The sequence below is a fragment of the Anoplophora glabripennis genome, unplaced genomic scaffold (genome assembly GCF_000390285.2).
Source record: "Anoplophora glabripennis isolate ALB-LARVAE unplaced genomic scaffold, Agla_2.0 scaffold68, whole genome shotgun sequence".
Classification (NCBI taxonomy): Eukaryota; Metazoa; Arthropoda; class Insecta; order Coleoptera; family Cerambycidae; genus Anoplophora; species Anoplophora glabripennis.
The window spans coordinates 1302108-1328475 of record NW_019416739.1 but is presented as its reverse complement, the minus strand read 5'-3'; the positions used below and the strand labels follow the sequence as shown (position 1 = coordinate 1328475).

The 26368-nt window shown below is 32.5% G+C and overlaps 2 protein-coding genes across 2 annotated transcripts; one reads left to right on the top strand and one right to left on the bottom strand.

Annotated features, from left to right (window-relative positions):
* Nucleotides 1-1230: 1230 nt before the first annotated feature.
* Nucleotides 1231-10791, top strand: LOC108905228 (alanine--glyoxylate aminotransferase 2, mitochondrial). The gene is made up of 8 exons (XM_018708021.2): nucleotides 1231-1349; nucleotides 3517-3701; nucleotides 4102-4225; nucleotides 4290-4478; nucleotides 6723-7010; nucleotides 7074-7295; nucleotides 7853-8101; nucleotides 10214-10791. Exons 1-8 carry the CDS (start codon nucleotides 1254-1256, stop codon nucleotides 10304-10306), a joined length of 1446 nt encoding a protein of 481 aa, XP_018563537.1. The 5' UTR covers nucleotides 1231-1253; the 3' UTR covers nucleotides 10307-10791.
* On the bottom strand, nucleotides 10753-24913 carry LOC108905227 (chitooligosaccharidolytic beta-N-acetylglucosaminidase). Its single transcript, XM_018708020.2, has 9 exons — nucleotides 24666-24913; nucleotides 23157-23205; nucleotides 22768-22956; nucleotides 21301-21506; nucleotides 18888-19209; nucleotides 14952-15279; nucleotides 14295-14512; nucleotides 11687-11891; nucleotides 10753-11010 (listed from the first exon to the last, which is right to left on the bottom strand). The coding sequence occupies exons 1-9, from the start codon at nucleotides 24718-24720 to the stop codon at nucleotides 10780-10782; spliced, it is 1803 nt and encodes a 600-aa protein (XP_018563536.1). The 5' UTR covers nucleotides 24721-24913; the 3' UTR covers nucleotides 10753-10779.
* Between the last annotated feature and the right edge of the window lie 1455 nt (nucleotides 24914-26368).

Below are 26368 nucleotides of genomic sequence, written 5' to 3'. Positions count from 1 at the left end.
AAATCGGGTTGTTTCAAACGAACACTCTCGCGCAACTACCTCAAAACACTCGGAAGACTTGGTTCACTGTTTGATGCTTAGGGATACTCTGAGTGAACTATGAACAGTGCCAACGTCGAAAAACATAACATTGTGTCTTCACAAGTGATTTGACTTGCTGGGCCTTTTTCGGGCAAGGGAAGTGGCCCAACAAGTCACGGTAAACAGCGATACGAGTCGCTTTTTGTCCAGAAGTCAACAAGCAAGGAATGAATTTCGCCGCGATTCTCATTTGCAAATCTTCGGCTAAAATGCGTTGCACTGAGCTCCACGAAAGACAAAATAATTCAGCAAGTACATTACGCCTTCTGTCCTTCCTTGTATACAAGCGCCCGAATTTTTTCCACGTTTTCATCAGTTCTGGACGTGGAAGGCCTACCCGGGGGTTGAATGTCTTCGAGCGACATGTTTGAATACCGAATACGACGCATATATAACTGAGTTCGTTTCAAGGCAGGTTCTTTCTAAGTTGTAGACAACATATGAACTGCGACCGATGCACTTTTATCCAGCAGAAAACAAAATTTCAATGGCGCACGCTGTTTTCGAACATCAACAATTTTAGGAAACTGAAGAGGTTGAAATAGTTGTCCGATGAAGACTGTCTCAAGGGCTCGCTATAACACGTAGCACCCATCTAGCGGCAGAAGACCAAACTACAAGAACGGCGCGCGCAGCGAATTCCATCCAGTTATTTTTTGGCCTTCCTCGTATTCTATGAAAAAAACTCAAAAGATACAAAAGCTTTATTTGGAAATGGTGATTGATATTGACCAAATTTTCCATGTAGATGACTGACTCCTATAAAATAACTGGATTTTATCAGTCTTAATAAGTTTTTAAGTAATTTATCAAAAACTGTGTTTTATATTCAAGAAATATTTAGGAGTTCTTAGGAATCGTTCTAGAAAAAATCGTCGCTCTTTTCTTGTTTATTTGGCGAGAGGAATCAACCTTGAAAATTTATCGTAACGTCGCCAATCCACCCTATACTTGATGTATATCAAAATATTTTAGTAGTAATTTGGTTTATCAAAAATTGATTCAAATGTGTACTGATAAATTATTCAACAATTATTATTTATTTAAAAAATGTTATCTACGCATCAAGGTCCATTATTGTTTGGTAATTTAACTTTACATAAAATGGGAACAGAATTTGTAATGCAACTGAGTAGTTATTCGTGTAGTGTGAATGTAAAAAGTGTATTATAATGGATAAAGGTTTACAATGTTTGAGAAAATTTAGTTCAGCTGCTTCTTCAACAGTTGAACTGCCCAAATGTAATTTTACTCCTAAGGATTATAAGGTAAATTAGATTACATAGAAGAAAGAATTTCGTATCTATACAAAGAAACAAACATTAATACACAGGGTTATGAACATAGCATAACATTCTATTCCCCCCTTATTTTTGTTACTTTCACATTTATAAAGAAATTGCCAAAGTTGTAGGAAGGTGTGCTTAGAAAATCAATTCATTAAATAAAATTTGTACAGGATTAGCTTTCTCAGATGGTGGTATCAGATTTGATAGATATACCTCTAATAATAAAGATATACGGCAAAAAGGACAAAGTATAGGTACTCTTTTGTTGCAAACTTTTGTCCAAAATTCTCTTATTATTAGATATCACCTATTCAACTTTATGTTACTGTAATTTTAAAGAAACTATATATTTAAATGTATAGAAATATACAGTGTTATTTATAAAAAATGTATATATTTGGCTTGTATTTCCAAAATGTAATTCCAATTGTTTTTAGTACAGTCTTGATATCATAAGAAAGTTTTTTTAACTTGACTTATATATTTGTGAGGAAGAATGGGTGTATTTTACGAAATAATTACGAACAAAAAAAGTCAGATTAATGGTTGTTTAATGGGAAACTTTATGAGAATCGCTGACTTTATTGCAGCAGAACGTAAACGTAGATCAATTATGTAGTGCTGCCGATGTTAGAAAAATGTTATATAAATGCGCATTTTTTAGGAAATATGTCAAAAAAGCTTCTATCTTTACTAATATGTGTCCATATTGACCTTTTATTGAGGCACAGACATCTTACGAAATATATAAACCAAAACAAAATTTAAACCTGCTTTGTTATGTTTCTTCTAAATTTTTTACCGCTTCATCGCTTTGACAATACGTTTTATCGTATCTGCCATTTCACTCTTCATGCAAATTGTCATATTTAGCTTGATTATACCAGACTTTACTAAAAATATTAATTAAATACGCTTAAAAGCCCTTACAAGAAAATCACCGTCCGTGAAAATAACAAAATTCACTAATGTAGATATGAATATGGATGTACAAAATAATGTTGCAGCACTTAATACTAAACAGTTACGGCAAAAATAAAAGTTAAGAAAACACGTAAAATTAAAAACGAGAGTTGAGACAATATCAGTACGTGCTTTTCTAAGTTGTCTGAAGTGAAATTTCGAAGATTAAGATTTAATACTGGAACGTATGAGATACAATGACCAGAAATATTTTACTCTTTTACAACATTAATTAAGGACAAAATAAATGAATAAAATAAAATTATTGAAAGAAATGAAGATGTAGCAGGAGCTGTTACCAGAGGCGGCCTTAGGGGGTGGCGACCAGGGCAATCGCCTGTGGCCTCGCTCTTGCAGGGCAACAACCCGAGTAAAAAAAAGGTTTATATTTAAAACTTTATTTTATCCTTAGCCATTAGTTATACAGATATATGACAATAAAATAAAGTTTGATAATTCATAGTAAATACATATATTAATACCTAATAAGCAGTAATATGTGAATAAATAATATTTCTCGTTTAGATTTAATAATCGATATCAATTAATTTATCAGTGGATAATAATATTTTTTATATTTTGCATGTAAAACATAATTGAATAAGTTCATGCATATATTTTTAACAAGCTTTTAGTGACGTCATTTTATTTTCGTATTCTTCTCAGCAAACCCTTACATTTAATACCCATATCAAAAAATAACTGGTTCGCAATCTTTGGGAGTCCGCCATATTGGATTTAGAATGATGTTACTTAGCTAACCATGCATTGTTATCCAAACTAAAGGTGTGTGCAGAATTTCAACTCAATCGGTTGAGGATAACTGTTTTAAAATTTAGATTTGATCCAAACTAACAAGGCAAGTTAAATAAAAGCTTGTAAAAATATGTTTGAATTTTGTACCTTATTTTATCATTATTCAAAATTTGTCGGCTTTGTATTTGTTAACTTTTAAAAATCTCTTAATATTTGAAAACTCAAAATTTGTAACTTTTGCATTTCTCTCAAATCATCATTCGATTGACGTACATTTCATAAAGAACAAGGGCCTCGCAATGGTTAAGGCCGCCCCTGGCTGTTACATTCTATTTTTTTGCATAAATTTAAAAATGTTAAATGTTGTTCTTGCACTTTTGTTGGATTAATATTTTTATATACCTACCTATTTATTTTTTTATTGTAGGGGCTTTCAATAGAAAAATTAACAGATATTAGAAGAAAAAATTTAAACCCTGTTTTAACCACATATTATAGCAAACCTCTAGCGCTATATCAAGGTCATAAGCAATGGCTCTTTGATATCTATGGGAATAGATATTTGGACATGTTTGGTGGAATTTGTACAGTTTCTGTAGGGCATTGTCATCCGTAAGTAAACACAAAAATTGTTTGCTAATGGTTAGGTTGGTACGTAAATAGGAAATATTAAATAGGTAATTATACAGCATGTCCCAGAAAGTTTAAGCCACCGCTCATTATTCGGTGTTTAAGTAAAATCCAGCAAATAGTATTTTCAAGAAAACAGACCATGAAAAATATTTAGAATGTAAGTATGTATACTTCTGTATTTTTGAGTATATAAACCATATTGTCAACGGTAATACTTAGCAAGTTAAAACTATTCAAGTAGTGAAGTGTTCAAAAATCTCGAGAGTTCATGGCATATTGGAAGCGTTTCTGATAGTAACTTCAAAATTCCCACCAATTTATTCAGTATGGAAATGAAAATAAAAGGAACTTTGTTTTATATTTACATTTTCATTAATAGGAGGATTACAGAAGCTGTTACCGAACAAATGAAAACTTTAGGACATGTTTCCAACATATATTATCATCCAAAAATCCATGAATACTCAAAGAGATTAGCAGAAACCCTACCTGGTAATTTGAAGGTAAAATACCGTTTCACAATAATTTTTGTAAATGATGTTGATAAATGATGAATATTTGTTCTAGTGCGTTTACTTCGTAAACAGTGGATCAGAAGCGAACGATTTGGCTCTGTTAATGGCTAGAGCTTACACGGGGAAGTTCGATGTGTTTTCTTTAAATAACTGCTACCACGGAATGACTTATGAAGTTATGGGACTGACGTCGAATAATTATTACAAGTACCCAGTCCCTGGTGGTGCGGGATTTTCTAAGGTAAATCAAAATAGAATTATATTAGGCGTTTCCTCTTAATCTATTTGTTACTTATTAGGTGTAACAGCGAAGTAACGATAAACTTTCAGGACTGATTCCATTCATCGGAACAAACCAAAAGCAAAAGAATAATACTTTTACCAAAACAATTTCTAAGGGCTCTACAATCCTTCAAATATGGAACTCGTAATTTAGTTTTTGATCAAGGACCACTAAATACATTAGTTTCAAGTTAACTAGTAGCACAGGGAACAGGAAATATTAAAGAAATTTTAGTTGTCAAAAAAAACATCTTATCTGATGTTGCGTAAAACCACCTTTTATGGATTTCGATAGATCATTTCCCAATCAAATTTTTTACTCTAAAATTTACGTATTCATTCATTCATTAATTGTCAAAAACCATAAGAATAGTAGAAGTAACTTTTCTACAATTACGTATCTCATATTCACTTTTATCTTTGTTTTCTATATCTTCGTCTTTTATCTTCCCTAAGACCTCTCCTAATCCCGATTGAACTGGTTACTTTCCTTAAAAATTTTGTTTGGAAACAGTGTTTATGGGAGAATTGCATCAAGTCTTAAGCGATATACAGGGTGAGTCTGGAAAATCGCACCAAACTCCAGGAATGGATTCTATACGTCAATGTAATAAGGAAAAATTCAAATGTTATGCGATTTTCATTTGTTTTCAAGTTGTAGGGTAGGTAATTACAAATTTTAAAAATTTGAAATAAGTTGTTAGTTCAAAAGAAGGATATTTGTTAGTGACGGCATAATTAATACTTGGAAGTCTTATGTACGGTCAGACGAAAATCCTAACACAACACCGAAAGTAATTTTGAACATAGGTTTTCGGTAAACGTGTGCTTTGGTATGATCGATAGTTATTTAATTGGCTCTTTCATTTTGGAGTATCGACTCATAGGAGACCACTTCTTACATTTTTTAAAAAGTGAATTAGAAATAGGTACTATTAGAAGCCGTTCCTATAAACATGAGAATGCGAATATATTACAAGCACGATGCACATTTCGCTCATCCAGGCAAGCTACATTTGAACGAGAGGTTTCCAGGGCGTTGGATTGGCCGCGATGGTCCTATTAGTTGTCCTCCAAGATCTCCAGACCTGACAGCACTAGATTCACTGTTTATGGGGCTGGTTCAAAACTGAAATGTATAAACTTAGAGTGTATATTCAATGGTTTTTGGGTAATTGATCAAAAACTGTTTCACGGCCCATCTTTAAAGGGTCATGGAGTCCTCTGGAATTATTTTTGGAAAAATTATTACTTTTTGACGAGAGGAGTTACTTCTGAAAAGTAGTCGCGATATCGTTTTAAATCGTATACAAAATTATATATATTTTTAAACTGTACATTTATATTTTTTATCGAAGTATTATAACTGATGATTTAGTAGGTACCTTTCTAATCAAATGGCAACTAAATAATAAGATAAGCAAATTTTGCTTCAATACATAAAATAGACACATTATTTGAAGTGGAATATAAAAAAATAGATACATTCGGAATTGCTGAAAAATGATTAAAAATCACCAATTTTAGAACTTGTATCAAACTGTAGGGATATTTGTCGATTTTCATCAATATTTACAACTGTCTATGATTAGATGTTTGCTTCAAACAGCGTGAGAAAGAAAGCCTTGCAAATTTGCTATATTTCAAACCTTCTCTGAAAAGAATTCAATATGATTTAAATAAAGGAATAGAGCAGGCCATTGCGACGTGCACTTTGTAATTCGCGGGAAGTGTTAGTCGCTACGATGCCTGGGCGACGGCGTTGTCTACGGGGACGATTGTCTCGAGCGTAAGTTTATGTTTATAGTGCGGAAACACCACAGCAGCTATAGTGAAAACATAGTATATCCAAGGGTTTAACCTATTGAAAGCTAAAGTACACCAGAGGTAGCAGAATTGTATCAAACAAGCTATGTGTGAATATTAGGAGTGAGGAAGCGATCAATCAGGCAATGTGTTATATTTACAGAATTACAAACTTACCTACTATCTTATACAACAATGGCAAAATAGCAAAATAGCAAGGCTGTTCAGAACTCGTCTAGGCTCAAAAGACGGAAAAGAAATTGTCATTTCTATCATTTATTTAGTACAACTTCGAAACCGGTCCATTTCTGGTGATTCTGCTGACGAATGTCCTTATCCTTATTCAATTAAAAGTTACGTCCCCAATTTAATATATTCTTTCATGTAAATTTTACAGACAATGGTCCCAGATGTATATAGTGGCATATGGGGTGGAAATAAATGTAGAGACAGTCCTGTACAGACCGACAGAACTTGTGCCTGTACGGAAGAATGTGAAGCTGGTTTGAGATATGTGGAACAGTTTCAGCGCAAACTAGATTGCGACATTCCCAAAAACCATATAGCAGCATTTTGGGCTGAATCCATACAAGGGGTCGGCGGTACTGTTCAGTATCCGAGAAATTATATTAAGAGAGTGTATGTTAAAGTCAAGAGACAAGGCGGACTTTTCGTCTCAGATGAGGTATTTACTTTATTATTATGGAATATATAAAAAAATAATTACAGCTTATCGGTTTTATTTCAGGTTCAAACAGGTTTTGGAAGGACCGGTGAACATTTTTGGGGATTCGAGATGCATGGAATTTTACCGGATATCGTTACAATGGCGAAAGGTATCGGTAACGGGTTTCCTTTGGCAGCAGTAGTAACTACACCTGACATTGCAAATAGTTTAACGAAGGCTGCTCATTTTAATACATATGGAGGAAACTCGATTGCTTGTGCTGTGGGTCTTACGGTATTAGATGTAAGTGGAATAAATTTATTCGTTAACCAATGTTTACCAGGATTGAAAATAGTTAATAAGCTTGAAATATGAAGAAAAATTCATACACATTTGTACACACATACAAAAGCATGCATTTAATTGTCTTTCTTTCATTTATTGAGGCGTTCCATTATTTCCGAGCTTTAGGTCGTTTAGGCTATTACAAACATCAATCGTGTTGTAACATCAAACGAAAAAGTCCATAGTAAAATTTCTATAGCTGAAAACTTTTCGAGTTGGTTATCAGTTTCAGAAGACATATCGCTTTCTACTGCTGCAAGAACAATGTGCGCTGTTACAGGTTCTCACTTAGAGACTATGATATTAATGGAAAACTATTTTAAAAGTAAGATTTGAGACTTCAGTTGACTTAAATTCCCCCTATAATAAATAAGTAACGGTTTGAACTGACGTAATAAAATTTTTAACAAAAACTTCCACAATTACACATTTTCCGTATAAATTAAAATTTAAAATATTGCGGTACCAGAACTATTAATTAATTTCAGCACTATTAATTGTCTTGTACACCGCAGATAATCGAAGATGAAAAACTGCAGGAAAATAGTAAAGAAGTCGGTACTTACCTCCTACTAAAGCTGGCTGAACTAAAATCTCAATACCCTGTTTTTGGTGACGTGCGCGGTAAAGGACTAATGATTGGTGTTGAATTAGTTTCCGATTCGAAAACCAGAGAACCGTTAGATCCAAAGACATTTATGAGATTTTGGGAGTACTGTAGAGATCAGGGTCTTATTATTGGAAAAGGAGGTTTATATGGAAATGTAAGTACAAAAACATCGGATGAAACTATATAAAATAGACATATGAATTTAAAAATTTAGTTCCCTAATTAAATGTAGATAATATCAATAATTGAAAAACATATACAAAATTATTTTGTAAAATTATTAAAAAAAAATATGTATGGGAGATTCCATGTCAACAGGGGCACCCTCTGCCCAAAATTTATTACATTCAAAAAAGGGTACCAACATTTTCGTCGAATGCCACTTGCTGTTTCTGAAAAAAACAAAATGACGGCTCACGGTGGTTGGTTTTATCCTATTCATTATCATTCATTCATCAAGTAGTTTGCCCTTTTAACAATATCCAAAAGCTTCCTTGCCGACACTTCTTTCAGCTCCTTGGGTTCCAAGTAGGGTCTTCCCAGGAGCGTCTACAAGTTTTAGCTTATGTAGATGTTTTTTAAAGTGACAGTGTCCTGTTATAAGTTCCGTCACTCTCCTGAGTACAATTTTATTCAAGTTCAGCAACTCATTTGCTCTTTCCTTCAAAGGATATTCCATAAGTTCCTTAGAATGCCCTGGCCTTGAAGTCCAGTATTTCCTGCGTTCTGTCTCAGTCCATTTGCCCAGAGCTCCCCTGACCACACTGGGAGATCTACCGCAGAAGGGCTCCGGGTCAGTGAGCCCTTTCTCGAATCCCTTACTAGAAAGTTCATCATGTTTCTCGTTCTCACTAGTGTCTTTGTGTCCTGGCACCCAACACAGTCCAACTGTATTATTGGTTAAAAAGCTTACAAAATTAACAAAAACATGATATATGAAGTAAGTGTTAAGGGTAGCAATGATTATGTTTTTTTTTTAAATATGTAACATGGCAGATCCAATATGGCGTGTAAAATGGAAAATATGCTTTGGCCAATTTTGCAATGTCTGTAGTAAATTACCACTCCTCATTACTGAATTACATTTGCTGATAGGATGATATAAATTTAATGAAAATTTGAAATTAAATATGACCGACTCAAGATAGCGTCTTAAAATAAGTTAACCACGCTAATTTTAGAAACGTCTTATTTACTGATTCAAAAATATGTCATTTGAAAAGTGAAAATTTACCCTTTATTCAATAAATCAATAAATTCAACATGGTGAAGACCAACATGGTAACCAGAAGGAGGCAGTTTTTTATTAACCTATCCTACACTGTAAAAAAATCGGAGTGAATCCAATGAGTGAAATTTGAGTACATTTTCACTCGATATTGGACATTTTGATCATTTTACTCATTTGTGATTATATTTACTTATATTAACTTTTCACATAAACTAGTATTTGGTGCACTTGCACCTAAATCAGAGTAAATATCCTCATTACTGAGTAATCCCACCCTTTTTCATATCCAGATGCATTGTCTTTGTCTGTTCCCATCGTTCCATTAGGATGTCTCGTGACCATGACGTGGTGGATGGCAGTATGGCGTATGGTGTGCTTTGGAATTCGACAAGTATCGGTTTATCTGGTTAATATAGTTAAAATTGTAGTTAAATGCAGTGATTTAATTACAATAATTAAAGACAATATATTAAATCTCGATTAATATTTGGTTAAATAAACGGATAGTTAAATTGTTATCTATAATTACGTATTTGTAACGTAAAGTATAGGTTATCTATTCTTCCGATCAGTTCACCAATTCCTTTAATCGAGACTTAAAATATTGTCTTTAAAACAGATCTTTGTAGAAACCACTGTGGCAGCTTAGTCATATTAGAGAAAAAGTCACCTCTAAATTGGCTTTATATACTCAGAATAGAGTCAAAAGTCACTCAATTGATAGTTAGCAGTAACTCGGATTTGAGTAAAACTCACTCATTCCTGATGCAATAGTTTCGCTCAGTTCTACTCATACTAATAGAGGGAAAATTTTACTCAATCGGGTGGGAACAGAAATTGATTCATTATTGAGCAAAATTGAGTGAAATTTGAGTGAAATTTTTTTACAGTGTACTGGCCTGGCTGACGTGGAATGTCCTATATATGTAATAATGATACAATTAATTTCTTTTAATGTTTCGATAAAAGCTCAACACCTGAATCTCTACATCAACATTTTTTTTTGGTTATCTATACATTTCAATTGTTTTTTAGGTTTTAAGAATTAAACCACCAATGTGTGTTACTAAAGAGGATGCTGATTTTACAATTAATGTTTTACAAAATGCTGCCCAATATATATCTTAATTTATTGTACTGGACTAGGCAATTAATATATTAAATTTGTATAGTTTTGTTATAAGTTGAGGGTAATTATTTCAAACGTTTATAATCTACTTTTTATCTGAAAATAAAATATACCTAACGGTATCTCAGGGGTGTGTGGTGTAGAAATTTTATTTGCAATAATAAAATTTCCCATATTTCTGTTAAATCATGAAATTTGACAACAGGACACTAAAAAAAAAATTCATTTTGAACAAATTGTTGTATTTAGATATTTTATTGAAATATGTCAAACTTAATATACATTCCTATATTTTAGTGTCAATATTCTTTAGTTGTAAGACAGTTCATGCAAGTAGCTGAACACACTGTACGAAAATGGGAAGAAGGAGCCCCTTCAGCAGTGCTACTTTTAGGAATGCACGTTTCCATGATCATGGCCAAAGGCCTTTCTTGTCATGTTTCTCTTGTTCTATTTATTTAAGAAAAATAAACTATAAATACGATGAACATTCTCCTTCATTTTGGACACACCACTGTGGGATTTCTGCTTCAGTTTTAAGACCTCTCTTCACCAGTCTCTCCCTGTGGGAGAAAAATCTTCCTTCTGCTGCACGTGCTGTAGTCTGTGGATTGCTCCATAGTCTTTCTGCGGCAGCGGCCGCTCTAGGCCATACCCTTGATTCTACATTCGAATCGTCCACCAATTCTCCCCACATGCAAACCTAATAAAAACAATACCAAGAAAAATAAAAATGGGTCAATCTCGGGAAATAAAGTACATAGGTAATTGATTATATTTTTAAAAACGAATTTTGTAAGTCTGATCTCGGATTCGTGATCAGTGACCCCGAAAACCGCCGTATACCAAATTTGGAGCGAATGTGTTATTTTTTGAAAATTTGGTCGGCCGTCTTGGATCCGCCCTCTTGAATTTTGCAAAATTGACCTTGGGTTCGTGATCAGTGATCCCGAAAACCCCCATATGCCAAATTTGCCGTGGATCTGTTATTTTTTGAAAATTCGTGATATCTGACCTTAATTGACCTGTTTTTTTAGGTTAGAAAAAAAAAACATGAATTCTGACCGCCGATTCACGTTCGGCGGGGTTTTAACCAAATAAATGAACATTTGAATATAGAAAAAACACATTTTTTGTACTTTTCCTAGCAGTTTTTCGTGAATTTTTGGTATTTTTGACCTGTTTTTTTTTGAGGTTAGGAAATTCCTGTAATGTGATAACTCAATTCTGACACCGGATTCGTAATCAGGAGGCAAAAACACTACCAATAACAAATGTCGCATGAAAAGTACAGACTACTTTTTTTGTGTGGCTGTATTTGTTATGGCTGTGTTATTATTCTTTTACAGGACAAATATTAAAAAGTTAAACAAAGATACCTCTCCTCCTAATACTGATTGGTGTAACTGACTATACATCTTGTTGTTGTAAACGGCTCTCCAATTATAATACGAGGTACTTCCCCAAAAACCGTGGTCCAGGTACCATTTATCCTTTGTGGATATTATAACTTTATATCCAAGTTTTATTAAAGATGTAATTAAATCTTGGTCTGTATCAGGCACCCAAGTCTGAATGATGTACCTGAGATGATAAAACATGTATTTGCGAGATGCTTAACGATAAATTATTCAGTTTCAGATCTTAGTTTTTGAGATACTTTGAAATTTTAAAACGTCATCTTATGCATTTATAAAAAAACTTTTAAACATTTTTAATATGTTAATTCGTTTATATAAATGGTGTACAGGGCAAATCATAATAATATTCCTTACTCAACACCGTTTGTTTTTTTTCTCCATATTTATTTTTTATTTACCTTCAAATTAAAAAAAATACAGATCACCTCATCTCCCTTAGGTGCGATTAAAGAGATTTTTAATAATTGTTGCTCCAATTAACGTCTAAGAAGATTAGAATTACCACTTTCTAAGCGTTCAAATAAAAACGATGTCGAAGTTGGCTCTAACACATTGGACGTAGGGAGTAGCTTATAGCGACCAACTTAACCTCATTTCTCAACTATATAACTTTATTTTAAAGAATAATCGTGATAACAATAACAAACAATTAAAGGAGCTGCGGAAAGTGTCCCCCTCCTTGTTATAACAATAAATTAAAGTAGCTGCTGAAAGTGTGCCCCTCCTTGTTCCAAGCACTTTTCGCACCTGTTCCTCAAAGAATTAAAGACATTTTCTAAGATGCTCGGGGTATTGTTAATTTCACGAATCTTGTCTATAAGTCGAGCCTGCAGATGGTTTAAATCAGGAATAGGCAGTTCAAAAATAGTGTTTTTAAGATAAGGCCACAAAAAGAAATCACACGGCGTAATATCACATGACCTCGGTGGAAATTCATGTTCAGCATTGAGACTTATTAGTCGATTTTGGAAAACTTCCCTCAACATATTCATCGTCTCGCCTGCCGTATGTGCCCTTGCGCCATCTTGTTGAAAGTAAAAGTTTGTAATTTCGTTTTCTTCCAGCTGGTTAACAAAAGGAGCGATAATTTCTTCTCTATACCTTTGCGCAGTAAGAGTACCATTAAAAAAAAATAGGTCCATAAATCCTCCTTCGATTGAGAGCACTCCAAACTCCAATTTTTTGAGCGTGTAGAGGGCCCTGGACAAAAAAGTTATTTGGTTTTTCAGAAGACCACATTCTCATATTCTGTGAGTTTACGTAACCACTTAAATGAAACCAGGCTTCATCAGAAAAAAAAGGTGATATTATGAAGTTCACCGTAGTTGTTTAAAAACCATTCACAAAATACAGCCCGTCGCGGAAAATCAACTTCATGAAGTTCTTGCTGACAAGTTAAACGATAGGAGAACAAACGCAAATCTTTTTTAACACTGTGTGGCAGGTACCGACTGATACTCCCACCATTTGTGATAAAACACGTACAGAAGTTCTTGGCGCATTTTCCACTATTTGTTGGACATTTTCTTTTAATTCTTCAGTCCGCTTTTTAGGTCGGCCGCTTCATTATTTTCTTGTTATACTGCCCGTTTCATGAAAAACATTAACACAACGCTGAACTGCACTTTGAAAAATTTTGTACTCAACAACGCCGGGAAATTGATTTTGAAATTCTATGAAACATTCCTCAATAGAATACTTCCATATTCCATCAATCTTGCGTCCATTTCTAAAGTAGGACTCTATGATAAACACTTTGTTCTTGAGAAAACACCATTTTAAACGCTTTTTAAAACGAAAATATTCAAATTGATAGCGGCGATATAGCGCTTTGACAGATGACGTTTAAGTTGATTTGCTATACGCTACGCCCTACGTCCAAATTTTCAGAACCAACTTGACCACGTTTTTATTTGAACGCTCGTTATATGGTATATTAAGAATATTTATATCCGTGCGTCTATGTTGAACTCTGTACAGTCTGTTTAAAAGAAATATTGAGACATGTCAACTTTTATCTTTAAGGGAACAATTTTGACACCACCAAGTGCGATGTTGGTATATTCAACCAGCAAAATTAACAATGGATCGAAAACATACTTATGTCTTTGTTGGTAGTTGAATAATTTTTGAGTTGGGCGCCACGCCATCGGTTTAAATTTTTGTGGGGACATATGTTTGGTTTGAAGTCACATACTGGTCCTGGATTTTTAATGGTATCTAGAAGACACTGGAGACATGCATATGGGGAGAAAACCATAAACAAGTAGGAAAAGAAAGTTCCGAAACTGTTTCTCGAAGAAAATACCAAAACGAACGAATCTAGACAAGTCTCACGTCGTTAACATAACATTTGTGCAACTAGATGACCATGTCACAAATGTGTTTGCCAAAGGCCTATATTTAGCAACAGCACCACAATTCCAAAAGAGCATATGGACGCGGAACCATATCGTCTGTGGTTAGCTCTTAAAGACAATGGATGCACTAGCAGAAATTTACAAGACGTTAATAAGACATCAAATGACAAGGAAAGTTCTGCTCAATATAATAACTACAAAATTACCTCTCTTTTGGAAGATACTTTTGGATTACATCTGGTTGTGTGAGGTGACTTGTCCATACCACAATCCGCGTTTTGTCATTTCCAATGGCAGCATCAAATACTGCTACAGATTTATTTTGGTATTCCGCCCATAAATCCAAGAAGGTTTCTTCTGTTCTGGGTTTGTCTTTGATGTAATCAAGAACTTCTTCTGTAGCGTTCCAGCAGGCTATAAATACCTAAAATTTTTCAGGTAATTATAACAATGAAGAGTTATCTACAACAATCAATAACAAGGAATGGTTGATATTAAATAAAAGCACAATCTTTGGTCTTATTATGTTGTTTTGTATTTTAACTGAGCTGGTTGATACATATCCACTATAGAACTTGGAATATCGTTCGACTAGTATAAGATAATAGGTCAAATAAATTTCTAAAAACTGGAGTTATAAAAAAAGTTGGAAATTTTATGGAGATTTTCATCACACACCACCCGACAAAAATTTTCTGTCAGGATCTCATTGAACTTCATAATTTTTTTTATATCCTTCCCTAAATTCTTAAAAATGTGTTTAATAGTTTTTGAAAAATATGCCCCCAAAATAAGAATTTTTCTCATTGCATCACGTTTTTATTGGAACATACCAAGCGAAAGTTAAGTATAATTTGTTATACCTCATCGCCACCCATGTGAAATATACCGCTGTTAGGAACCATTTGCTGTATATCGCCATATAATTGTTGTAACACTTTATACATATTGGGATTTGCAGGATTAAGTTGTCCACATGGAGGCTGGATACAAAAGGACCTCCAAGGCTGCTGATTTACACAAACAGCAAGGTTTCCAAGTCCAGCTTGTTCTCCCCATTGCCATCCATTGCCAGCATGAGATGGCCCGTCTATCTCCATAAGAATTCTTACACCTCTAATTTTTGCGTATGCTACTAATTCCTCAACGTCCGTAGAGGTATAAATGCTTTTTTCAGTATATGCTCCATACCTGTGGAAAGGGAGATCAATAAAAAGCTTTCCTAATTGGGTGTAATTTTTTTGGAGTTATCATAGTGACGTTGCAGCAATGTTTCATGAGGAACATTTTCTTCCTGAACGTTTTCTAAGGGCTTTACAATCCTTCAAAGATGAGACGTGAAACATAATTTTTAAGCAATTATCCATTAGCTACAAACGTGATAGAGTAGATTTCTCTCTTAAAACAAAAAAGTCTTGAATGTAATGTAGAGTGTTCGTCTGTTGTTTGTCGGGAATTAAAATTGCTAATTTTGTGTATATATAGACCCCCTAAGGGTAATTTAGATAGATTTTTTCAAACACTAGCGGAAATACTAAATCTAGCACATAATTCTTTTAGAACATATAAAGTTATCTTATGTGGAGATTTCAATATTGATGCCAACATAAATGCTCAAAATTTTAGGAATTTCTACTTATGTACAATTTAAAGCAAACTATATTTGGGTCTACTAGAATAACAAAAAAATCTCAGTCACTGATAGATAATATATTTATAAACTTTGATAATGCTCATATAGGTAAAGTAATTACAACAGCTTTATCTGATCACGAGGGCCAGTTACTGGAACTTGAGGCACCTGAAACAAAAAAAACTAAAATAAACAAAAAGAGATTTTTTTCAGAAACTAAAATGCAACAATTTAAACAAGAACTGCAAAAATATGATTGGGCTGATGTTTATTGCGTGGAAGACCCAAATAAAACATTTAACAGATTTGTAAGTACATTTAAAAATATTATGAATATACTTTTTCCGGTAAAAACTTTGAGAGAAATGAAAAAATCAAAAAACTGGATCACCCAAGGCATAAAGATATCTTGCAAAAATAAAAGAAATATGTATGTACAAATCGCGAAATATCTACTGAAATATATAAACAGTATTCTCAGCAGTATTCTCAAAAAAGTCATATACACGGCAAAAACATGGGCACATATGTCATATATTGAGTCAACAAAAAATAAAGGAAAAGCCATTTGGAATTTGGTGAAAACTTTTAGTGGAAAAAACTAAAAACGACGATACGATATTAAAAAATATTGATATTGCCGAAAAAAATAAAATAAAAGTTTTGAACAATGTAAATAACTTCTTTGCAAATCAAGGCGATCAAGTCAATCACATTAATCATATTAATGTTGAAAAAGACAATCAATTTTCCGATAACACCATATTTTTACTTCCGACCGACCCAAATGAGGTCTACAATGTAATTATGAGTTTAAAAAACTAATTCTGTAGGGGAAGATGAAATACCAGTTAAATTACTTAAATTTACAGCGGCTGAAATATCAATTCCACTAGCATACATAATTTAACATTAAAAAATAGGAATTTTTCCTGAAAATCTTAAAATTGCTCATGTTAAGGCCGTGTATAAAAAAGCTGAAAAAAGTCTAATGAACAACTATACAGGCCTATTGCATTACTGTCAAATATAAGCAAAGTTTTTGAAAAAATAATCTATAACAGAATATTACATTTTTTTGGAATGTCATGATCTGCTTACAAATGCACAAAACGGGTTTAGGAAAAATAAAACAACAACTAGGGCTATATATCAGGCATTGTGTGAAATTACAAGATTATTAAATGAAAAAAAAACAGTATCATGGCTGTATGCTTGGATTTATCCAAAGCGTTTGATTCTGTGGATCATGACATTCTAAATAAAAAGATTCAAATGTATGGCATTCCAGGTGTTGCCTCAGAATTGATAAAATCTTACCTGCTGAATAGGAAGCAGTGTGTTGTAGAAACGGACGATACTGGCGCTCTCATAAAATCAAACGTAGTATTAATAGAAAGGGGTGTACCTCAGGGGTCGATATTGGGTCCTTTGTTGTATATTTTATACACAATTGACCTGCCCTCAACAGTTGATGTAAAAACTATTATGTATGCTGGTGATACATCTATAATAATCGGTAATAAAAATAAGGAATACCTAAAACAAATGGTGACCGCCACATTAGATTCCCTGGGGGACTATTTCTATAAAAATAATTTAAAATTAAATAAAGAAAAAACAAAAATAATCAACTTTACATACAAAAAGGAGGATAATGAGATTATACATACTACTGGCAATGATATCATAACATCTTTGAATTAGACCTCCTTTTTGGGGGTAAAGATTGATTCACGTTTGAACTGGAAAACCCATGTAGACCATGTTGATCAAAAGATCGCTAAATACTGTTATGCTCTAAAAGTAATAGCTCAAAATATTAATATTCCTACAGCATTTATAGCATACCATCAATATGTTCAATCTCAAATAAAATATGGAATTGTCTTCTGGGGAAACTCTAGTGATGCTATCGATTTATTTGTACTACAAAAGAGATGCATTAGAAATATTCTAAACATAAAACAGACAGATAGCTGTAAACAAATTTTTATTGAAAAAAGAATACTTACCTTAGTGAGCTTATACATATATGAAGTAATTATATTTGTTAAGCAAAATATAAACTTATTCGCAGATTTTAACTTATCTCATTTATATGATACCAGAAACAAAAATGCATTAGTGACTGAAAATATAGTAAAATATAGTTATATTCAAAGGAATGTCCCATATTCATTACTAAAAATTTATAATAAATTACCTCTAGGTATAAGAAATTTATCGTGCAAAGATATTGGGGAAATAAAATTCTTTTAGACAAAGGAATTTAAAGGAATTCTTTGAAGATAATATATATTGATTTATTGTCATTATACTATGTATGTATGTATCAGTGCATTAATTGTATTATTTTGTTCGTGTTTACTTATCAGCATTGTTAGTATTGGTGTGCATCTTGTTTTATATTTAATATTACTTCTTATATTTAAATATTTAACTGTTTTACTATTTTTTACTAGGTATAATTGACGAGTTCTACACCCTAAGGGTATTTTGTAATTCTTATGCAAAGTGAACTAATAAAGATTTTACTTACTTACTTACTCCATATGTAAAATTCGAACTTAAACTAACCACTGGCATCGGAATTAGAAAAGACTAAGGGGTTTCAATTATAAAAAGCGTTGAAGATTAATATTTTATAGATTTGAGCAGAAGACTAAAAATTATGTACTTCTGATTATACGAAGAATTGTAAAAATTCAATAACCAGGATAATGCTAGGAGCATCGTCAACAGGGGATCACATACGATTCAATTTCTCAACAATTACAAATACACTAGGCACAGAAATTAAGGGATATTAAAAAAATCACAAAATTTTTTGTAATTTTTCTCTCATTTGATGCTAATCAATTTCCAGATATCGACGTAAGTATACGCCAAACTAATTAATTTCGGCATTTCTCGGATTTGAAAAAAGTATATAGATTCGAACAATTCAAATTGGATTTTGAAGAAGAATAGTTGTGCTTTCAGATGGCATAACTAATTTGGTAGAGAAAAATTATTTCGTAATGTAACATAACCTCATACATATAACGATAAACTGTGTTTTCGCACTATTAGGCTAGGATATCAAGAAAACCCAACGCGATGAAGCAATTCTGAGATTGGATGCGGATTCAGCCAGTCAAAAACTTTGACATTTTTAACTTACTTGGTCATATTTGGCAAGCTCGGTGCCTCCAGGGGAAAACTTTGCGAGTCAGTTATATGCCAGTGTAGAACGTTCATTTTGGAAGCAGCCATAGCGTCAATATTTTTCCTAATTGTATTTACAGACAAGTAGTTTCTTGCGCTGTCTAACAGTAAACCGCGATGGCGGTATACTGGTTTATCATATACTTGAACACTTTTCAATGTCGCTAGACATACCTCATCTCCTTTTTGATATGGGACCAGTAATTGAAGTAAAGTTTCAATACCGTGCCTTACTCCAAAAACTGTATTTCCTATGATCTCAACTCTGAACTCGTTATCTAAAAATTAATTAAATATGTTTAGTTATAATACAACTAGAGAATTATTAAGAAATGTTCGATTTTTCACACACCAATTGTTACAAGATGGCATCAGGCGTTAAAAGGTGTACAAAAAGAACTGTCTTATGAGTTAGGGAAATGAAAATCTGGATTATATCTTCATTATTATTTTTTTTAAATACTACAAAAACAAATGTAAACATGTCGGCGGACGTTTCGTTTTCAAAACACATTTAAAGAAAAAATGATATACTTATTGCTTTGTTTTTCGTGTATATGCCATAAGGGGCCCATTTATGGTGATGGACAGTTTTTTTCCACGCGGTTTCATATTGTGACACCCACATCGCATTTTAGTTGTATTTATTGACATTCTCTGAATCTACATATTTCGATAAATATTATTGTTTTGTTTGTAAGAATTTTCTAAATTACATACTGTTTTTCAGTGTCAGCAGGTGTTGCAAAAATTAGCAGCATCTAATAGTATTTAGAAGTTTACATAGTTTACATATTATACCAAATAGAATAAAATTTTTTAATAAAATTTATATACAGGGTGGTCCCGAGGTAATGGGCCAAATCATGGGTAGATTACCGAAGCAAACATATTGCGATTTAGCCGAACTTACCTTAGTCCAAAAGTTGATAGTTAAAGACATACAGGGTGTTAAATGTATAATATTATTTTAGTTTATTTCCATTTATTTCTTAATAAATGCAAATACTCGTATTTACACAAAATTTTGGGGTTTGGGGCTCTTTGGATAGAGGAATTGAAATTTGTTCACATTTTGGTTATAGTTCATAGAGAGCGCCAGTTGCCGTAGATTGAAGGTGTTGGAAACTTTTTTGTACTTAAAGGTATCTCATCTTTGGTATCAAATTCTTATTTTCCAATTTTTTTTACAAAAAATGTAGACTTTATGAAAGTAGCTGTCTCGCACCGTTTCCGAGATATTTGGCTGTGAAACTTCCAATAATAATAGTTGAAATAATTAAAATAATTTAGAAATGTAAACAAGGGTTTATTTAGAATTAAAAATTGTAATGCACAGTAAAATAGTAAACATTAGTAAAATGCGAAATGACTTTGCAGCATTTAAAACCTGCTACTAAAGTTCTTCTCAAGTGTTTATAGTTTCTCCATAAACAACTGATTTCATGTAACTCCAAAAACGAAAAACTCACATTTATGTATACGAGTATACAATTTAATTTGTAAGCTAATATGTAATTTTAATTAGATACGAATAATACTTAATAGAAAATAGCATACAAATGACAGCAATAAAACAAGTGGAAGACATCAATTATTTGATTTTCGTCCAAATCCTACTTAAGAAACTTTATCGCTAAATTAATAATACCTGTAGGTACTTAATTGTAATTTAATGCAACAGCATTGGAAGATTCAAAGCCAAATATCTCGAAAACGGTGCAAGATAACTACTTTAATAAAGTATACCTTTTTTGTGTAAAAAAAGTTGAAAAATAAGAATTTGTTACCAAAGATGAGATACCTTAGAGTACATAAAAGTTATGTCGTTTTTAACACGTTTGATCTACTGCAGCTAGCGCCCTCTATGAACTTTAACCAATGTGAACAGATTTCAATTCCTCTACTCAAAGAACTCCAATCCCCAAAATTTTGTGAGGATATTTGCATTTGTTAAGGAATAAATGAAAAAAAACTTAAATAATATTTTACATTTAACACCCTGTATCTATCTCTTTAACTATCAACTTTTGGACTAAAATAAGTTCGGCTAAATCGCAATATTTTTACTTGGGGAATCTACCCATGAATTTTGGCCCATTACCTCGGGACTACCATGTATTGGCCCGTCTTCATTCCGATGAAAGGACATTTAACATTTCTGATTAATTGCTATATAGAGTGTTCTCGAAATATTGGAAGCTCGCTTCATAGACACAGTGTATTGGCGATCCCGAATTTTTTTTATATGTACTTAATTCATATCATCTTATAATAATAGAACACAATTAAGATTGTTTGCCTCTTGTGAGAGCATTGGTACTTACTTGGTACCTGCTATAAATTTTAAGAAAAAAATAAAAACCTACCTAAGGTACTCGTTTTTAAACTGTAGGTTTCGTCCGTATCCAGTGTTAATGATAAGTCCTCAGACATTGATTGCAGAACGATAATCATATTGGAGGAGTCTTGACAGGGTGAACTTTTGTCTATGTTTAGGTTGCTGCGGAAATAGTCAACAACATCGTCTAAGAACGTTTTAGTTGTTGTATCTTGCAATTCGAATTTTATGTTCCTGAAAAAGATTATTTGGAGATTATAAACACCAAGCAAACAAGACAGAGTTTTTTTCCCTAATAGTCCACAATTTTTTAATGGTAAGAAAAAAATTTGGGTTAAAAAAATCATGTAAAATTTGGTCTAAAAGGTCTAAAATATGAAGATATCTCGAAGGATATTTATAATATACAGGGTGCTGGGCAAGTCGATGCATTCCTTGCTGGAGGTTATAGTACGAGTAATTTGTGATATATTTCCTTAATCTAGCATATTCCATTCCGATCTACAGGGTGTTAAATTTTTAATAAACAAAATGCAAATTTATAAATATTGCCGAAACTGCCCCGAATATTTTAATGAAATTTTACAAGCTTTAACAGTTAATAACAATACATGTACGATAAAAATATTATTCTCAGTTTCACCAGTGGCGTGCGCACGGGCATGTCTTTGGATATTTTTAAAGAAAAAAGTGATACGCCACAATAAAACTTATATTTTAATTCTTTGTTCAATTTGAATTTCTTATGGCGCACCATTTTCGAGTACAAAAATTAGAATCGATTTACTGCATGACATAATCGGTTTCATTAATTTGGAAAATAGCAGAAATTATGCATTTAGCTTTTTTTGCACTAATTTTATTACAAAAAATTACTACTCATCGCAGTTTACAACATTAGTCTAACAAATCAGTCTAACGACATTTAGAGTGTACGATAATTCAATAAACATAGAAATCTAAAAAAAAATAGATAAATTTGTAATGAATACATTGAAGATGAATTTTTCCAGACAAAACGTCAGAATCTGGTTCGAGCTGAGGCAGTACAGTACTGGGGGCCATGAAGGCTGGCAAAAAATGGAATAAGATTTCCAGGGCCTTATTTAAAAAAAATGGAGTTGGTGATGGCCCTGGAAAGACGAAACGTTACATTTAAAAATTGATTCGATAGAGGGCAAAAAGTTGCCATGGGAAAGTGTTCTTTTTTTTCAATATCACTTCAAACAAGGCTGAAATGAAACAAATACGGATTTCAAAGATTTCGTTTTTTTTTAATATTTCGAAAACTAATTAGTCTTCATTTTTTAGAGGCATAATGTTGGTCCCCAGATTACGCAACTTTGCCCCCGTTATTCTAGTTAATTGAATATAAGGACGAACTATATTTTATCAATTAAATCGGTTCATTTAATGAGACTTTGTTCGTAAATTGTAATTTAAATCAATATTCTATATTTGGAACACTGGATGCATTATAGTTATCGCAACTTACTGTGAATTAATTAGTAAAATATCTTTTTCTGAGGTGATACTACCGGTTGGATATGGCCATAAATTTAAATGATCTTTCTCTCCACAAAGCAATTTGCATACTTCCAAGGTGGGATACGTGGGCGTAAGTGTTGACTGGGTTATGACTCTAGTGCAGTATCCATTGTAATTATTACACTCCCATGACCATCTGAAATAGAAGCAATATTATCTAAGTACATGTTTACGTTATCGGTATTGATAAAATACGTCAATAAAAGTGTATCTACCTACAATTTTTAATAGAAGTTATCGTTATATTAGTATAAGCTATTTTGAAAGATAAATTAATGGTTAAAACATATCATTAGAATGCGATGTGTCGATACTGTCGTAACAATTAAAACTTACCCATATACTGTTGTAAATGTAAGTACCAGGTGGATATAGAGAGAAAACGCTGTAACGGAAAATGAAATTAATTAATTAATATTAATTTAAATTAATATTTGATTGCAATTATTTGCGTAAATATGTGGAAATTTTCCAACCATACAAATTGCACAAACTTGAGATTTGTTGATACAACTGTATTAACAATAAATACGTATATGATGGATTGCAAAGGGTTCCATACAAAGCAAATGGCAAAAAATGTTGTCAATCTTTTGAATTGTAAAAATGTGAGATTTGTTGATAAAACTGTACTGAGTGAGTTTAAATGTGTATTAATTTCGAGTAATTTGAATGGCGCCGTGAAGATGGCACCACTTACATATTGCTTCTGTAATCTCGACCACAGTTGATAGGGGCCCGTTAGGTGCTCCAGAAAAGCGTGATCGCCAGGAGAACAGGCCTTATTCGGCGGCGGCTGGTCTCAGCTGGTGGGTCTTAGCCAGGACAGGAGGAGGCCCGCAAAGTGAATTAACGTATATCCTAATTAATCATTTATGAGTGATTTATTTTTGCACTCAATATTTAGTTAATTAAAAACCATGTCTGAATAAAAAATGACTTAATAATAGTTAAATTTAAATCATATTAGAGGAAACGTCAACTCTAAATTGGTTTTTTATACTCAGAATAGAGTCAAAAGTCGCTCAATTGATAGTTAGCAGTAACTCGGATTTGAGTAAAACTCACTCATTTCTGATTTCACTCAGTTGTACTCATATTAACAGAGTGAAAATTTCACTCAACGAAATGTGGACAGAACTTGATACATTATTGAGTAAAATTGAGTGAAATTTGAGTGAAATTTTTTTACAGTGTACCGTTTTACTTGCAGTGGTAGTTTTAAATAGAATTTTGAATTAAATTGTACACAAAATTACGTATGGGTAGAAAAAAATAGCATTTTCAACTTCAGATGAAATAGGTACTTCCTTTTTAATACTGGACAATTGACACATGAAAATTTTTTGTATCTATCTCTTGTTGCAAAATGTGCTATTTTTAATTAAATCAGAATTAATGTTTATAGGAAAGTGTTCTTAAAATCGAATTATCTATGACCTGTTTAGTGTGGCAATTTAGAATTGCATTATTGACAACTTAAGTAAGCATAAAAATACTTTTATCATATTTTTATTATTTTTCCATTATTTTCAAGTATAGTCAAATTTTATTTATTTATTTTTTTTGTATAATGTTCAGTTTGTTTAATTTCATTTGACTTATTTGCAAACGAATCGTATATTCATATTGTTCTTAAAATATGTTGGTACTATATCGCGACGTATATGTAACTATAAACAAAACTGAATCTTTATGTTATAAAAACTATATTTACATAAATTAAAAAAAAATGCGTTCTTACTTTGCACATATAGTACTGAACAGTACGCACTTAATAAATAAATAAATAAGTTAGGTACATCTCATTTGCAATATAAAAACATTTAATTAATATTTACTTACCAATCATGCTGAATATATTATTAACCATATACACTTTACACACACTCACTCTCATACACTTCTGGCTAGACAAAAGATGCAGCAACAATGTGATTTTATATACTAAATAATCAAATACAAAAGAGGCTTGTGCTTGCGCACGCAATGATACTATAATGGTAACAACATTTAGATATAAACAAATCTTATAGGGTTTCCGGTGTAACTAATTAAAATTCTATTCATTTAAAAAGTTTTGATTATAATCCTGTATCAATGACCACATAAACTGCGGTGGTCATGAGCGTAACTCGACGGCATGGAAAATAGCTCGTAAATTTATAAAAATAATTTTTATAGTCATTTTTTTATAGCACGCGTCGATGTTTTCATGGTTTAATGGTTCTGGGGTTAATATTGCGGTAATTTAGTTCTGGGAAACTATTAATAAGAATTTCTGTGGCATTGCGGCAATCGATAGTGGTATAATTAGGGAGAAAGTACTAATTAGTTATTAATTAATAACTTATAAAAACGGTGATTTTGTTTTCAAGGCCTGTGTGATATCTAACACGTTTTTTTGGATTATTATGCACTTACAGACTTACATTATGTCAAAAAAGTATCCGCAATTTGTAATTTAAAGATTCTTCATATTACTTTGGAGAATATTACGTATTGAACAAAGAGTTCCCCTAAAATTTTGTGCTATTAAGGGAATTTCTGGTGCTGACTAGTTGGGAAAAACGTATGGTAATTCAGTTTTATCGAAAACTCAAAATAGTACAAAGCATTCATGGTTGAAAAGTGGTCGATGATTTGCCACATTTTGGTCGTCCTTCGTCTTCAACTGAAGAAAACATCGATGAAATGAAGGAAATGGTGCTTGCAAACCATCATTATAGTTTGAGAGAATCGGCATACGAATCAAACATATCTCACGAATCAATTCGCACCATTTTAGGTGATTGGGTATGAAATGAGTAGCAGCACGGCTGATTCTAAAAGAGCTGAATTTTCTTCAATAAGAACACCACAAACATGTTGTTGAAGACATGCTTGAACAAGCTACTTTGGACACTACTTATTTTTTGTATTTGACTATTTCTTTTTGAGATATTGCTAATAACTGTACTTTTATTTTCGTATATTTATATTCATTATGTTTCTATCAAATCATTTCTCATTTTTCTACGTAAATGTTGGCAATTTTTCTATTAATCGACTATGGTAAGGCGCGCTAGTCATGGCAATCACTGAACTAGGTTCGATGTAAGGCCAAAGAGTTGCTAATCATTGTTCGTATACCCACTGTGCATATCCTCATGATAAATTCACATAAAACATATTCATGTAAGCAATTATTAAAAAATCTGAATTTGCTTTCGATATGTGTAATTATTAATCATCGTCCTTTCCCAGGGGGTGCTTCGATCCTTCTGAAAATGTTTGTCGTCTGTTGTTTAAATCTTGTCAAACTTTGGGGATCTTATGTTCTTCATTTATGTCTTTGCCATACTAAATTTTTGTTTGTGCATTGTTTGCTCGCAGTAAAACTATTCTGGACATTCTAGGCACATTTTTATCTTCTGCGACTGCAGTTTGAACTTTCTTTAATGCTGTTGGAACAAAAATATGAAATAGAAACAATTATAACAAGACATTTTTTGAATACAAAAAAATTCTCAGAGCGTCAGTTCGTCAGAATACACGTTTTCGTAAGA